We start from the raw sequence: 15,606 nt of genomic DNA on the forward strand, positions 1-15,606 counted from the left end.
GCTGAGCACAGGCATGTGTTACGCATGCGTACGTTATGTACAGATACCGAAGTGCGGGACCTAAATGTGTAGCGGGTCGAGTGAATTGATGCAGGTAACTGACACAGTGTTCCCTTGCCTTGGTTCTGGTGACGCTCTGCCGTCCACTATATCTCACAACAGGAAATCCTTAACAAATCCATGGATCCAGACGATAAGCTGCATCACTGCCAAAATCTAATCTCTTGGTCCTTGTGTCATTTCTGACCTTCCCTGAAAATTTCGTCCAAATTCGTTAGCCCATTTTTGAGTGATGTTGCTAACAGACAGACGGATTTACAGACAAACATCCACCGATCGTCATATAACTGCTGCATTCCTTGGCGGAGTAGCAAGACACAAAAGTACAATGAGCAATCTAGTATTTTATTTTATGATCAAAGCAACTTGTCATGGTTGAGAAATTATTTCAAATTTGTAATTTTACAAATTTCCAGTTAGCAGTTAATGTCTGTCTGCCAGATTGGACCCTCTGGAGGGCCTGTTTTGGCCCGCGGGCCGCATGTTTAACACCTCTGGTCTAAACTGTATTTCTGATTTCTGAAAAAAATTGCTTTTCATTGAAAAATAAGTGACCCCAAACTTTTGAACAGTAGTGTAGGTTTCAGTGTTTCAGGCTGTTGGACTCTCTCTGACCGTCGGTGTGTTCTATCACCCACAGAGTCACCCTGTCGTGGTGAGCCGGTCCGAGACTACCACCGGCTGCAGCGCGGCACCGTCCTCTGCCAGACGTCCAAGCCCTTCTCCTGGGTGGAGTGTCGGGGTCGCTGCCGGGCGGGAGCCGAGCCGGCCGCCCCCTCCGCCTCCTGCTGCTCCCCGCTGAGGGTCCGACGCCGGCGGCTCACCTTCGAATGCGACGACGGGACCTCGTTCACGCAGGACGTGGAAAAGCCTGTGGAATGCGGCTGCAAGGAGTGTGTGTAGCACTGCGGATGTGATGGTGTGCACATACACACATGCAGACACACACACACACACACAGTTTCAAACACAGCACACACACACACACACACACCGAGCTAAAGAGGTACACACACTGTAGGAATTCTGTCACTGATAAACAGACGTTTGTTCCGTGTGTTTTTGCGCACAGTCGCGGTTTTGTAACATAAGACAGTTCTTCCCTCTCGAGACATGAAATCAACGAGTCAACCTCATCATCGTCATCTTCCTCTTCCTCACCTGCTGTAGGAGAACCTGCGCACTAACTCCCTAACCCCAGCTCATTATTAATAGTTGTGTGGTGAAAAGCCTCCGTATGCCTTCTCGTTTGTGTTTCTGACGTGTGTCGGGTTAAGTGCTGCTCTTTGTTCCCTCACAGCTGCAGCAGCAGACTTGTCGCAGGAAGTGAAGGTACTAATTAAGCTGGGACTCGTTTGTGAAGTATAAGCTCTGACAGTCAAAACCGATCGGAAAAAACATCACTCCATTTCTATCGCCGATGTAAAAGATCTCACCTCTGAGACTTCATGTGCAGGTATTTCTGAACAGCAGCAGCGCTGAGGTCTGACAGTGTGATAAAGGACAAATAAACGACATCTTGAAGCCTCGTTCTTCGCAGACACGACTGCTGTTTCTCTAACAGGCTTTTTGTGGATTTAAGCATCAAACATTCAGCTTGTGGTTGTCCAACAGTGGCAGGTGTGTGCTGGAGTTTTCTCTCAACCTGCTGTCAGTCTTCATCAATCTCGTCAGTTTTGTGCAGTGAGCATAAACCCGGAAACACGGAAAGTTCTCAGTTCTCTGTAGAAATAGGTTCCACACCACTTTAAGAGGTTGTACCGAAACACTATACAGGGGGTCCTCAACTTACGTCGGAATGCCGTTCCTACAGTGCGACGTAATATGATTTTCGCCATAAGTCGGAACTCATATATGTCCATAAGTACCTATGTCACTCACCTACACAGTGGTAAAATGGTAATCGTTCATCCGTCTGTGTTTCACCCTTTCCCAAGCTTTTTATTATATCTAATTTTCCTTCCGTGGAGATGGCTTTCCTTTTCTTCTAAGCACTGCCGTAAAAAGAAGCTTGGGAGCCATGATGAAGGGCAAAAAGTTTCCAAAAAACAACACAAACAAAAGAAAGTGAATGTAGCACAATCCAATATGGCGTATAACCGTCTTCCTCGTATAGCGCCGTGTGATGATGACTGATTCATCTGCTTCTCTCGCCAACTAGTTCCCGTGCGAAATTTGTTTTGACATCGCAAACAACGTACATCGGAATGACGGAACAAGAATTTCTTATAAAATTTATAGGAGATGGCGACGTAACCACGAAACATCAAGGATGTCGTAAACCGAGGAGCTGGTGGAATACATTTTGCTCAGTGACACACACAGATAAATCCTTTCATAATAAAAGCCATCAAAAGGCCACACATTTGTTTTTGGCAGTAATCAAGCTTCCTTTCTGGTCTTGACGTTGATATGAATGCCACAAACTTAGTTTTTTTTTAAGAATAAGTCATTACGTTTATGCAATTCCCGAGTAGAAACCAAAAGGACAGAGTTAAAAGTACAAGAACGTCGACCAGCATCAAACAATGAAACAGCCTCCAGTATTTCTAGTCGTATAACTGACTGACAGCAAAACTACACAGGTTAAAACCTAAAGCTTATTATTATTAAATGTTTTCTAAAAATGTGTTTATACCAGTAGTGTTGATGAAATACATTTTTATTTGTACGTTTCAGTGTAAAAATAAGTGCTTTTTTCCCAATTATAACAAACTCCTCTATTACAGTATGGAAAAAATGCGTTTTGTCAAAGGAATTCTTGGATTTCTAACAGTGTAGACGAGATGTTCATTGCACAAAATGTGAGATAAGATTGGATGTGCAGCCTCCTGTGTTATAACTGTTGCATTTGTGTTAAATCATCCCAAATAAGCTGCTATCTCTGAAAATACAGTGCTCCGCAGAAATTTAGGAACACTTAAAAATGTCCTTATTTTTGAAAGAAAAGCGCTTTTTTCAATGAAGATAACATTAAATGAATCAGAAATGCAGTCTAGACATTGTTAATGTGGTAAATGACTATTCTAGCTGGAAACAGCTGATTTTTAATAGAATATCTCCATAGGGGTACAGAGGAACATTTCCAGCAACCATCACTCCTGTGTTCTAATGCTACATTGTGTTAGCTAATGGTGTTGAAAGACTAATTGATGATTAGAAAACCCTTGTGCAGTTATGTTAGCACATGAATAAAAGTGTGAGTTTTCATGGAAAACATGAAATTGTTAATGGTGTGCAAATTTTCTTCACTCACCTTTGTTCACTCTCAGCACTGTGTCATCTGCATATCGTACTCTACCGCTCAAAAGTTTGGGGTCGTCCAGACAATTTCATGTTTTCCATAAAAACTCACACTTTTATTCATGTTCTAACATAATCAGTGGCGGCTGGTGGTGAAATTTGTTGGGTGGGCTAACAAATGCATAATACCGATTAAATAGTTAACACAGCTGCAAAAGCCACATCACCTATGATACACACAGTTACATCAATTACAGGTACACTACACTTTTTTCGTGCTCTACATCATCTCTCTCTCTCTCTCTCTCTCTCTCTCTCTCTCTCTCTCACGCGCACACACACACACACACACACACACACACACACACACAGGTTGTCTCATCAGCTTGCACAGCCACAAATCCACAATTCCTTGTTGAGTTCATGCGGTATCTCCTCCAAAAAGTAAGCATGGGAAACAGAAAAGTGAATTCTTAGCTATACTTGCCATTAGCCAGTCCTTTCTGTCAAACCAAGAAATGCAAAACTTACGATTTTGTCGTTGGTCCCGTTGAGTAATATGAACATCGTTTGGCCGGTGTGATCCCAGTCTCTTAAAGCTGCTGTCCGGAGTTTCCGTTTGTTTTCAATTTATGTATCATTTTTTAACAAAGCTTAAATGTGTTAGTCTAGTTCGATACTATAATATAAAGTTAGTATGACGCGATATGAAAATTTATTCCTGAGCTCCGCCTTCCTCTCATAGACCCCCATGTTATTCCAAAAAGCGCCGGTCGCTGCCGACCAATCAAGTTCGAGCTTCAGCTTTGTCATGCTGTCAATCAACGGTTACGCGCACAGCAAGCAAGCCCATGCAGAGGTGGGCGAGCTACGCACTACGCAACCGCGTGCACATTTGTTTTGCTTGTGGAGGAGAGAGCATCAAGGATCAGCAACTTCCAGAAAAGTTACCAACCCCACGGCTTGTCAGGCCAAGAGACTGCAGGACGTTTTTTGGCTCGGGGTGCTCGCGTCGCTCCCCGACCACGGCCTCCATAGCCCGCCTGACGGCTTCGTTTAGATGCCCGACCTCTGGAGGAAGATGTTGGGGCGTCTGGGACATACTCTTCGTCAGAGGAGTCATGCAATTCTGAACTCTAGATAGAAATAAATAAACAATGTAACACATACACACACGTAAATGCACTAAGTTTGATAAACAACGTCATCGAGAGGGATACACGAGTGTAATCACATATTGAAACTTTACTCGTTCGTCCTCGCAGATTCATGTTATTTTGGTATTAGGACAAGTTAGACTCAATACAGAATTCTAACGTAATTTCCCGTCATGGCTTAACTTTTTCTCCCTCCTTCCCAACTCTGGCACAAATAGCAGCACCGCTGTGTTAACTCGCTGCTATTGGTCAAAAGTCAGTGGCCTGTGGGCTGACTGAAGTTAGCCCACATGATCAGTAAATCACGGGGGCGGGACATGACACCTGTCAATCACTTACAAGAAGGAAATGAATGAAAGCGGACTGTATCTGCTGGGGCTGTAAAAAAATAAGCCCATTTAGAGATATTCTATGTTTTTCTTTTGACTGATTGGTGCTGTTGCTACCTTTGGTTTCACCTAAACTTAAAACAATCTGTTGTAAGTTATTTAAAAAAATAATTTTCTCATCTTTTTTTGTTTTTGCTTGGGAGGGCTTAGCCCTGTTAGCCCATTTATACCAGCCATCCATGAACATAATTGTACAAGCGTTTTCTAATCATCAGTTAGCCTTTCAACACCATTAGCTAACACAATGTAGCATTAGAACACAGGAGTGATGGTTGCTGGAAATGTTCCTCTGTACCCTTATGGAGATATTCCATTAAAAATCAGCTGTTTCCAGCTAGAATAGTCATTTAGCACTTTAACAATGTATAGACTGTATTTCTGATTCATTTATTGTTATCTTCATCGAATAAAACTGCTTTTCTTTCAAAAATAGACATTTCTAAATGACCCCAAACTTTCGAACGGTACTGTACATTCACACCAACCCCCAAAAGTAACTATAGCTCAGTGTTTCTGTAGACGAGCACGTCTTCCCATTCAGTGATGCAGCTGGTCAATAATCAGAGCTAATTATCAGCACCACCTACTGTTTGAAAAGTGAATGAACATGTGGCAAACAGTTCATTTAATATCCATAAATCTACGCGGACGTCGAGGGCGACTTGTCATCTCGTCCCACTTCCTGTCAGATGATTTGAACTCAGCCTGAAGGTTAGAGGTGATGGAGTTCAGGAGGTGGTCATGTTTTCCCATTGCTGCTCACGGACGCCCTTTACCCCAGTTAAAGGGAGGGGGGCAGCGCTTGTGTATGCTGCTTCTTGTTCTTCTGTTTTTGTGAGGACATTTTGTCTGGTTGTTGCTTCTTCAAGGGGCTGTTTGAGAGTTAAGAACAGTTAGTGCAGTGAATCAGAGGCTGAGCATATTTAAATCCACGCCATCCAGTCTTCCTTGCTTTCTTTTTCTTCCATTCATTTGTGCAAAACATAAAAATCTATTAGCAGACACTGGAAACCCAGGCACCGAGCACACTCTTAATTTGTGTTGCATTGCTGTGTGTTCAGGCAGTTTGCTTTTTCAGTGTTAATTCATGTTTTTTAGATTTTGTTGCTCATCCTCATAATGGCGGAATCATGTGGAAAAATACACATTATTGGCATTATTTTTTCTCCTACTGCAAAGTGATGATTAGAACTATTCATCACTTCACTTTTTCTTCACAGAACAAAAAAAAGCAGCAAATCTTTACATTCGACAAACTTCTGCTTGACTAAAAATGGCTAAAACAATTGAATATTTTTCCTCTTTGCAGCTGCAAAGCGGCTTTGTAAACCCAACGTTCACTGTGACTGCAACACTCAGAGCAAACTCACTGCTAATTGATTTTCATGTTGCACAGAAAACAATGGAAACTGATGGATGAGTGCTTCCAAATTCTTCTAACACATCAGCGTTGTTTGCGAAATGAACCATTGCGATTTAAACTGCATCAGTGATTTTAAATGCATTCAAAACCACACAATGTTGTTGAATTTTGCCATCTTTGGTTACATTTTTTTAAAGAGATTTTCAAGTGTTTATACACCATTGTGATGTTGTTGGTACGTAGCAACCAATAATGTAATACAGTTTTTGAGCCATTAAAGTAGAAACATTTTGCCAGTAATGTAAGAATACTACGTTGATTGTTTGTTATGTTAACGGCCTAGCTTTAAAAAAACAATCCTTTGGAATAATGCATAAATAGGACCGCATCTCTTCTCATATATGTCAGAGAGCCTAGAACAGAAGATGACTGTTCTGTTAGTATTATGAAGCTCTACAAGGCTGCTGGATGTAAAACAGGGTCTAAGTCTACATATGAAAGAGTTATATAAAGGACCGCCGATGGATGAAAGCCTGGATTGTTCTCAGTAATGTACAAAGTTAAAGACATTAACTGGAAGAAATATGTCAATTTTATGTTGATGTTTTCCCCTTAGTTCATTATGTACATGATACTTTTCAGTTTTTTGGAGTTAAGTGCCAATGTAGTGCCAGTCCAGTTATTTATATACAGTTTAAAATGAGGACTCAATCATTTTTCCTTGAGAAATGTTTTAAAAAAGTTTTAATGAAATGTTTTCTGAGGGAAAAAAATGTGGTAAATTCATTTGAAAACACAACATCCAACAGAGACGCTGACATGGAGTAATGGATTTGCATATCTAAGCAACTATACATTATCCTAAATGAAGATTTTGTACTGCAGATAATTCTCAAATTGGGTTTTATAACCATAATTAAGGACAGTGAGAGCTACATGGGACGTGTCCTTGATGAATGAATATGACGACTTTGCCGTCTGCTATACCTACACTACCGTTCAAAGGTTTGGGGTCACTTAGAAAAGTCCTTATTTTTGGAAGAAAAGCAATTTTTTTTGTATGAAGATGACATTAAACAAATCCGAAACACAGTCTCGACATTATTAATGTGATAAATGACTATTCTAGCTGGAAACAGCTGATTTTTAATGTAATATCTACATAGAGATACAGAGGAACATTTCCAGCAACCATCACTGTGTTCTAATGCTACATTGTGTTAGCTAATGGTGTTGAAAGGCTAACTGATGATTAGAAGACCCTTGTGCAGTTATGTTAGCATGTGAATAAAAGTCTGAGTTTTTATAGAAAACATGATATTGTCTGGGTGACCCCAAACTTTTGAACGGTGGTGTAGTTCTCACTCTGCTATTTTATGGTTGTAAGAGTCAATTTGAGAATTATTTGTTGTACAATATTTTTACTTAAAAATACTGTTTATTCCATTTAAAATCTGAAGTGTCCGGCTAAGAATAGTCATTTACCACCTTAATAATGTCTACATTGTATTTCTGATTAATTTAAGTTTGTCTTCATTGGAAAAAAACAAACTGCTTTTCTTTCCAAAATAAGGACGTGACCCCAAACTTTTGACCAGTAGTGTATGTGGGATGTATACTTGATAAATGAATATGACGACTATGCCATCCACTCTGCCTATTTTTGATGAGCAAACTGCACAAAAAAATCTTTTATGTCCAAGAAATGCAGTCCTGTTTCGGTATCATCACATTATTGACTGCAGTTATTACATTATCAAAGGATTTTTTGAAAAGATATTAATGCTAGGCCATAAAAACCAACCAATAACTTATTGACTTATTACATTATTGGCTTTATTGCATTTACAATGGCCAGATTTACTACATTATTAGCCGGTATTACGTTACTGGTTGCTACAGTGGTAAAACGCAGCTATTTTTTTGTGCAAGATAACTGAAAATTTGACATCCCAGCTAGTGGAAAAGGTCTGTATGTCGAAGGTTAAAGGGTACAGAAAGTATTATTGTTATGCGAACGGAGGTCCTCACAAGTGTAGAAGCGCAGAGACGCCTGTGTGTGTTTGTCATTGTAAGACACTTCCAACGACCAGACGCCGTCCCTCATAATGAGCCTGAGTGAACGACGACGCAGATCAAAACGCTCCCTCTGATCTGTCGGAGAGCCAGTGAACGCATCATACAAATGTAGCTTTTATATATATAATGTCATGTTATTTATATGGATGTGAAACTAAAATAAAAGATGTGTAATGTTAATGTTTTAACATGTTTTTATGTTTTTTATTTTAGGCCGAGTGGATCAGAATTAAACTAATGTAGCTTTTATTATCATTATTGTTATAAGTGCAGTACATCTACACACAGTAACAACCTAACAGATTGTAATATATATTATACGCTTGATTTTGTCATAGTATTTTTATATGTTGGAGAGGATGTTGTCACTGTTTTCATCTGTAGCCTGTAGAGAAATCTTTGTCAAGAAAAACAAAACAACCTTCCATCATCTTTCATGAGGGTTTTACAGAACGGTTTGTTTTGTGTCGTCTCACCTGAGCGGAGACGACGAGTAGTGCTCCTGTTACTTTTTTTTTCTATTTATTTAAATAAAGAACTGTTTCTCCTTCCATGTCTTCCTGTCTACCTTGACACCGCCTCTGGTTTTCTTGTCGTCGTTGCTCTGACCTTTGACCTCATTGAGTCGAGGCTTTCCGGCTGAGTCGATGGCGGCTCCTGGAGATAACGGTGGAGGAGAGAAAAGAAAGGAGAGGAAGATGGAGTGATGGAGGAGGATGGGAGGCTGCTTTTAACAAGGGAGAAAAAAGAAAGATGGAGGGCAAAGTAAAGAAGGATGGCTGGAAACGAAAGAAAGGGAGAGGAGAGGGATGTCCCGCTGGGAGGAGGGTCAGCGCTGGGAGACTGAAGCCGTTTAATGAAACAGTGATTTATGCGTCCCTCCGTAACCATAAAACATAATATATACCCCCATTGGCTTTGACGGAGTCCCTCCCCTCCCCAACCCTTCCAGCCTGCTCTCCTTTCCAGCAAAACCCCCACCTCCACCTCTGCAAACCATCCAACGTCCTCCTCTTCCTCCTCCCCCAACCTCAACCTTTCTTCACCGCCATCTTTACCCCTTCCCCCCCTCTCTTTCCTCCGTTTCCTCTGTCTCTCCGGGTTTTAAAGACGGATAAAATCACAGCAGCAGTACTTTCCCAACCCCCCAATTCCAATAAAGCCTCCACATCTTCTCACACCGACGATCCGCTGCACACAAAGAGCAAAAAAAATGTACACGCACTGGAATGAACAGATGGCAGGATGACTGTCAGCTACAATATACACACACACAAAAACTGCCTGAAAAACACAATCCAGTTATTTATTGGCAAAAATGCATCGCAAGATAAATCAATGCATTTAAGAATCGTTTTAACCTTCAGCTGTGTAAAAATAGACTCACTGACGATGGATACTGGGAGCACTGGGAGTTCCACAGTTTAAAAAAAAAGCAACCAAAACTGTATCTTTTTGACTGAGAAATGAATGATTTAAACAATCTAAAAAAAAACAGCTCAGGAAATGTAATGTTATTTGACAATTTTAATTTAACTACCAAAAAAAACTTTGAAATAAGTTCAGAAAGAATGTTTATGGACAGCTATGTTATGTTTCCAGCATTTTCTGTCTAATAAATGGCAGGAAGCAGAAAGCACACAGTGATAAAAGGTAAATACTGAGGTTAGCCAATGCACAGGTTCACCAAGTAATCATACTGATCTCTTTGCAGACCCATGGCCTTTAAACCAGGGGTGGCAAACATGAGGCCCACGGGCCAAGACTGGCCATCCAGAGGGTCCAGTCTGGCCCTCAAAGAGTAAAAATTACTGAGAAGACATTAACAGCAATTTAAAATTTAAAATAAATTCTTGACCATGACAAGTTGTTTTGATCATAAAGTAAAATACTAGATTGTTCATTGTTCTTTTTGTCATTTTGTGTCATGTTTTTGTCATATTTTGTCTTGTTTTTGTTGTTTTGTGTCTTTTTTTGTCTGACTTCTGTCGTTTGTCTCATTTTTGTTGTTTCATCTCTCGGTTTTGTCATTTTGTGTTTTTCTGTCTCGCTTGTGTTGCTTGCTTTCTGTCGTTTCTGTAACAGTATGTGAGAGCATAGATCAAGAAGTGATAGACATTTTGAGGCTATATTTAAGGCTTCATGGTGGCTCTTAGAAATAAAGTCTGCAGATGTAGCTGGTCTGGAGCTGGTCTGGAGCTGAGGGTTCAAATTCATTCTAGTCTAAAAGAAACTCCCAAAACACATCAGCACAAAAGTCAAACAGTCATATAGTGATCAGTTTGGAAAAGAAAGCAAACAGTCCTGATGTCAGCGTATCAATAATGTATCTCTGTATTGACTGATGTATCGATTATCTCTGCAGTGCCATGTAGGGTGGTGTTCTCTGATACAGACATATATATATATATATATATATATATATATACAAACATTATATTTGGGAGGAGTTTTATTTACTGTATTGCTTTGATTTCCACTTTCTTTGCTCTTGATTCAATTTGTTTGCCATTGAGAATAAAAATAATAATTAAAAAAACATAAAAATCTGAATCAAATTTTAAAGAAATAGCTTAATAACATGTCCAAAACATAAATAAGGGATATGGACTACTGGTTTGATATGTATATATATATGTATATATATATATATATAAATTTCTCATTAAAAAATGTGAAGATGCTTTGAGCAGATACTAAAGTGACACCCCCCTCAGGCCCACTGGATCTCAGATGTTTTTTGACACAAGATTATAAAAAGAAAACTCCTTTGTTGATTGAAGTTTTTGAAGGAGAATATTTCTAATCAAAATACGATAGTATTTGTCCTTCAGCTTGAAGTAGTGAATGACTTCAGGTGGCTGAAGGCATCTCTATTCATATATAATTTAAAAAAGCGTTGATTGGATGTTTTTCAAAAGTATGTGATGCATTTTGTAGTTAAATGCCAGTTTGTCAGTTTCTGTAGAACAGAATGTCAAAAATGTTCAGGCAGTTTCTCAGACATGGATGTAGCCTGGTCCTGTAGACTTTAAGAAAGATGTGACTGAGATTTTAAGATGTTTTTGGTCTAGGACCAGACTTCATCCATGTCTGGGAGACCTTATAATAAACTTATCACAGAATATGGATCAGTGTCAGCTCTGACTCTGCTCAGAACCTCTCAACATTTTATTAACTTTTCATCACACCACCAAACATCCAGCTTTAATTCTAGGACTGCATAGACATTGCACTCCACTCATTGTTTCACACTCACAAAATCAATTCTCATCAGTTAACTTTGTATTTATCTGGCCGTGAATATTTGATGATTTCACTTTAGACATATTTTCTGAGGCTTTAAGTTCCAGTTTCCAGGATTGAATTCTCCTCCTCTGCTGTTCTCGATATTAGACCTTACTGACCTTTGAAATGATTGCACTCGTTTGTTTGTTAAAGTGTCAATGTTCATTTAGATTAATAATATTATTATTATTAAATAAATAGAGATCCTGTGTTGATGCTACCTGAGAGCAGTAGGGGGCAGTAAGTTGCGCACACACACACACACACACACACACACACACACACACACACACACACACACACACACACACACACACACACACACACACACACACACACACACACACACACACCTTGTTTCACCTCCTCCCCTCCTGTTTTTCCTCCTCTCTTCTCTCTACTTGTCTCCTCTTCTCTAATTTTTATTCCTCTCATTTTCTCTCCTTTCGTTTCCTCTCCTCTCCTTCATTTTTATTCCTCTTCTCTCGCTTCCTCTCCTCTCCTCACCTCTCCTCTCTCCTCCTCTCCTCTCCTTTTTATTCCTCTCCTCTCATTTTTATTCCTCTCCTCTCCTCTCCTCTCCTCTCCTCTCTTCTCATTTTTATTCCTCTTCTCTCCTCTCGCTTCCTCTCCTCTCCTCATTTTTATTCCTCTCCTCTCCTCTCTTCTCCTCTCCTCTCATTTTTATTCCTCTTCTCTCCTCTCGCTTCCTCTCCTCTCCTCTCCCTCCAGTCTTATTGATCCCTCCTCTCGGCTCTTCTTACACTTACATTTCATTTTTCTCTCCACTCTTCAGCCACTTCTCCTTGTGTTTGTTTTGCGTCTCCTCTCTGATGTCCTTGCCCTTTTGCTCCTCTCTCTTATTTCTCCTTCTCCTCTTTCTCATACATCCTCCATCCTCTCTGACACAGTCTACCTCACTCACCTTCCTCTCTGCTTCTCCTCTATCCTCCTCTGTTTCGGTTTCACATCAGTGTCTTTCCACACCTAACTTCATGTTTTTGTCTCTCCAAACTCTACTCTTCTTCTGTAATTATCTGTTCAGTCTCTGATTTATAGTTTTTTTAACCAGTGTTCTCATTCATTCCTTTTCTCTCTTATTTGTTCAACGCACTTGTTTTTTTCTCTTCATTTCTTTTCTCTTTACTTCGTCGTCTCTCTTCCTTCTCGACACACACTCTTTCTTTCACCTGCCCTTTTTGTTCATCCCCATCGTCTCCTTTCTCCGTGGCCTCTTCTTCTTTGTTCTCACCCCATCTCCCTTCTTCTCCCCCTCTTCTTTTTCCTCCCCCATCCGCACTCTCACCCTCTCTGTCTTCCCCTTTCCCCCTTTTTTTTGTTGTTGCCGTAGACCAGATGTCCTTTTGTGGATATGATCATAGTTAGTGGTCTCAAGGTGCTCATTGGATCCACTGGGTAACCTCCAAACACACACACACACACACACACACACACACACACACGCACACACACACACACACACACACACACACACACGCACACGGTCAGCATCACATCAAGAGAGGAAGCGAAAGAAGGAGGAGGAGGAGCAGGAGGTGGGAACGAAGGTGAACGAAATTAAGAAAAAGAAGTGCGACGAACAGAAAAAGGGTGGAGAGAAGAAGTTAGGAAAGGAGGTTGGGGGTTGAGTGGAAAAGAAAAAGAGATATTATGGGGGGAAGGGGCTGACGGCGCCTGAGGCAAACTGAATATTTCAGACAGTTTCTAAAAGAAGGAGCCGAAACTACCAAGGTGACCTGGGAGGAGTTTCTGTTACAGAAAAAGAGAAAGGAAGAGTAACACTTAAAACGTCCCCTATAGAACGGCATTTCAGTCACTTTCAATTAGGTTTGACCTTGTTGAACATTTTTGCTCTTTCTTTCTTCAGTGTCAAATGAAATTCCGGTTGAGATGCATTCACTTATTTAGTTTTGCCTGAAAGTGAAAAGAAGACTCTTTTTGTGTGTGTGTGTGTCACGGTCAAATTGCGAAGGAACTGAATGTGGAGATCTGATGGGGGCTGAGGGGACTCTGGATGCAGTTCAGCATCAGTGTTTACATTAAAACGCTCCTGAAGGCTGCAGACTAAAGCTGTTTTGTCTTCAGTTTCCAGCTCCGGAGCAGGATGGAGAGTTTCAGTCTGAAAGAAACGCACCACGAATCAAGGAAGTATTTGGCTTAATGTCTTGGTTTTACTTTGACTGTAACACATGCCATTCACAACTCAGAAAAAGTAATTGAATTTGAATAGAGGCAGAATTGTGACAAAACCTTCACTTCAAGAATCTTTCCTTGCAAAAAGAATCTTTTTTTAGGAACAGCAGAACCAAAGTGTGAACACAGCACCATCACTTTATACTTTCATACACCGTTCAAAAGTTTGGGGTCATCCAGACAACTTCCTGTTTTCCATGAAAACTCACACATTTATTCATGTGCTAGCATAACTGCACAAAGGTTTTCTAATCATGAGCCTTTCAACACCATTAGCTAACACAATGTAGCATTACAACACAGGAGTGACGGTTGCTGAAAATGTTCCTCTGTACCTCTATGGAGATATTCCATTAAAAATCAGCTGTTTCCAACTAGAATAGTCATTTATCACATTAACAATGTCTAGACTGTATTTCTGATTCATTTAATGTTATCTTCATTGAAAAAAAAAACTGCTTTTCTTTCAAAAATAAAGACATTTCTAAGTGACCCCTAACTTTTGAACGGTAGTGTATCTGCATGTTAATCTACCAGAGTAAGTTGGGGAATGTCAGATAAAGGCAAAAATCCAACTCCAGCAGTGTTTTTCATTCACTGCTGGTTGATTACTAATCCAACTCCAAAACGTCAGGAACAGGTAAAACATAACCAGGGCACATTGTGTTGTCTTGAGATTTTTAGTTCCTCTCATATAACATATTGAATTTACACTGATATGAAAAGAAAAGGCTGCAGTTTTGGAAGCTGGTACCAGTTTTTGGTATTTTTGATCAATGATTAACAATTACTGATTTGATAAGCCTGTTGTTAATTAACAAAGTCAGTTATTCAGTGGCTAATCAGTGAATTGTGGAGCGTGTGAGCAGTACAGACAGGGCGCTGGAGAGGAGAAGCAGATATTTCTTGTGTAACATTTTACCAGCCTGTCTGCTGAGAGATGATGGAGCAAAAGTGCAGCGGTAGCAGCCTTGTAATAAAAGCTTTAATGGCTCCCATTGTGTCCTCCAGCTCAGAGCATGACAGAGATGTACGCTACAAAAACCTACAAGTAGAAGCATTTGATATAAAATATTCTCCTCATTCCAACCTTTACTCCAGAGACATGAGCACGGCTCCCTCCTCTCAGCCTGTTTTTCATATACACACTGACTGCTGTGAAAATGTCAGAGGCCCCATCAGAAGCCCCTCCTGCTGTGGCGTGTGGTGGCTGGGCCCAGCAAGGATCCCCATTACTGATTAATGGAACCGCATCAGGTTCCATTCAATTAAGACTCAGCGCCAGCCCCATGCGGTCGTCTCCCCAGGCCTGTCTGAGCTGTGTTTAGCTGCGACACAGCGAGGACGGCGGCTCCTAACAAGCTCAGTGAAGGATGAACCGCCATAACTCTCACTGCTGTTAAGCCTCTCTCTGAAGGTGACCGGTTTTCCTTCTGCATGCTGCTGAGACAAACTGTCAATCTGTCCACAGAAATGAATCACAAGTCAAAAACAATTATTATCAATAAATCAACAAGAAAAGCACTCAGAGAGCGCAGTACTCCGCCAAGGCTGTTCATTCCCCCATGATGTCAGAAATGCAGCATATTTTTATACAACTTCATCATTTAATTATTATTTTTGGCTCTTGATGATGATGATCAGAAATCACAGCACTATAGAATGTGTCCATTAATATAGATGTACCCACAAACAAAATGATTTTGCACTGAGCACATGCGTGTGTTATGCATGTGTACGTTAAAATAACTGTTCCCTCCACGCTTTATTTTGAAGGCACATATTTTTGAATGTTACAGGCTTTTATTTGTGA

The 15,606-nt window shown here is 40.4% G+C and overlaps 1 protein-coding gene across 1 annotated transcript in view; it reads left to right on the forward strand.

Moving 5' to 3' along the window:
• The window catches only part of LOC110966075 (slit homolog 1 protein-like), a 113,350-nt gene extending 104,508 nt beyond the window's left edge, over positions 1-8,842 (forward strand). The window contains exon 39 of the mRNA XM_022215319.2: positions 701-8,842. Coding sequence (XP_022071011.2) covers positions 701-963 — 263 coding nt within the window. The 3' untranslated portion in view covers positions 964-8,842. The remainder of the gene's footprint in view (positions 1-700) is intronic.
• The last annotated feature ends 6,764 nt before the right edge of the window (positions 8,843-15,606 follow it).

Source organism: Acanthochromis polyacanthus, chromosome 3 (assembly GCF_021347895.1).
Source record: "Acanthochromis polyacanthus isolate Apoly-LR-REF ecotype Palm Island chromosome 3, KAUST_Apoly_ChrSc, whole genome shotgun sequence".
In the NCBI taxonomy this organism is placed as follows: Eukaryota; Metazoa; Chordata; class Actinopteri; family Pomacentridae; genus Acanthochromis; species Acanthochromis polyacanthus.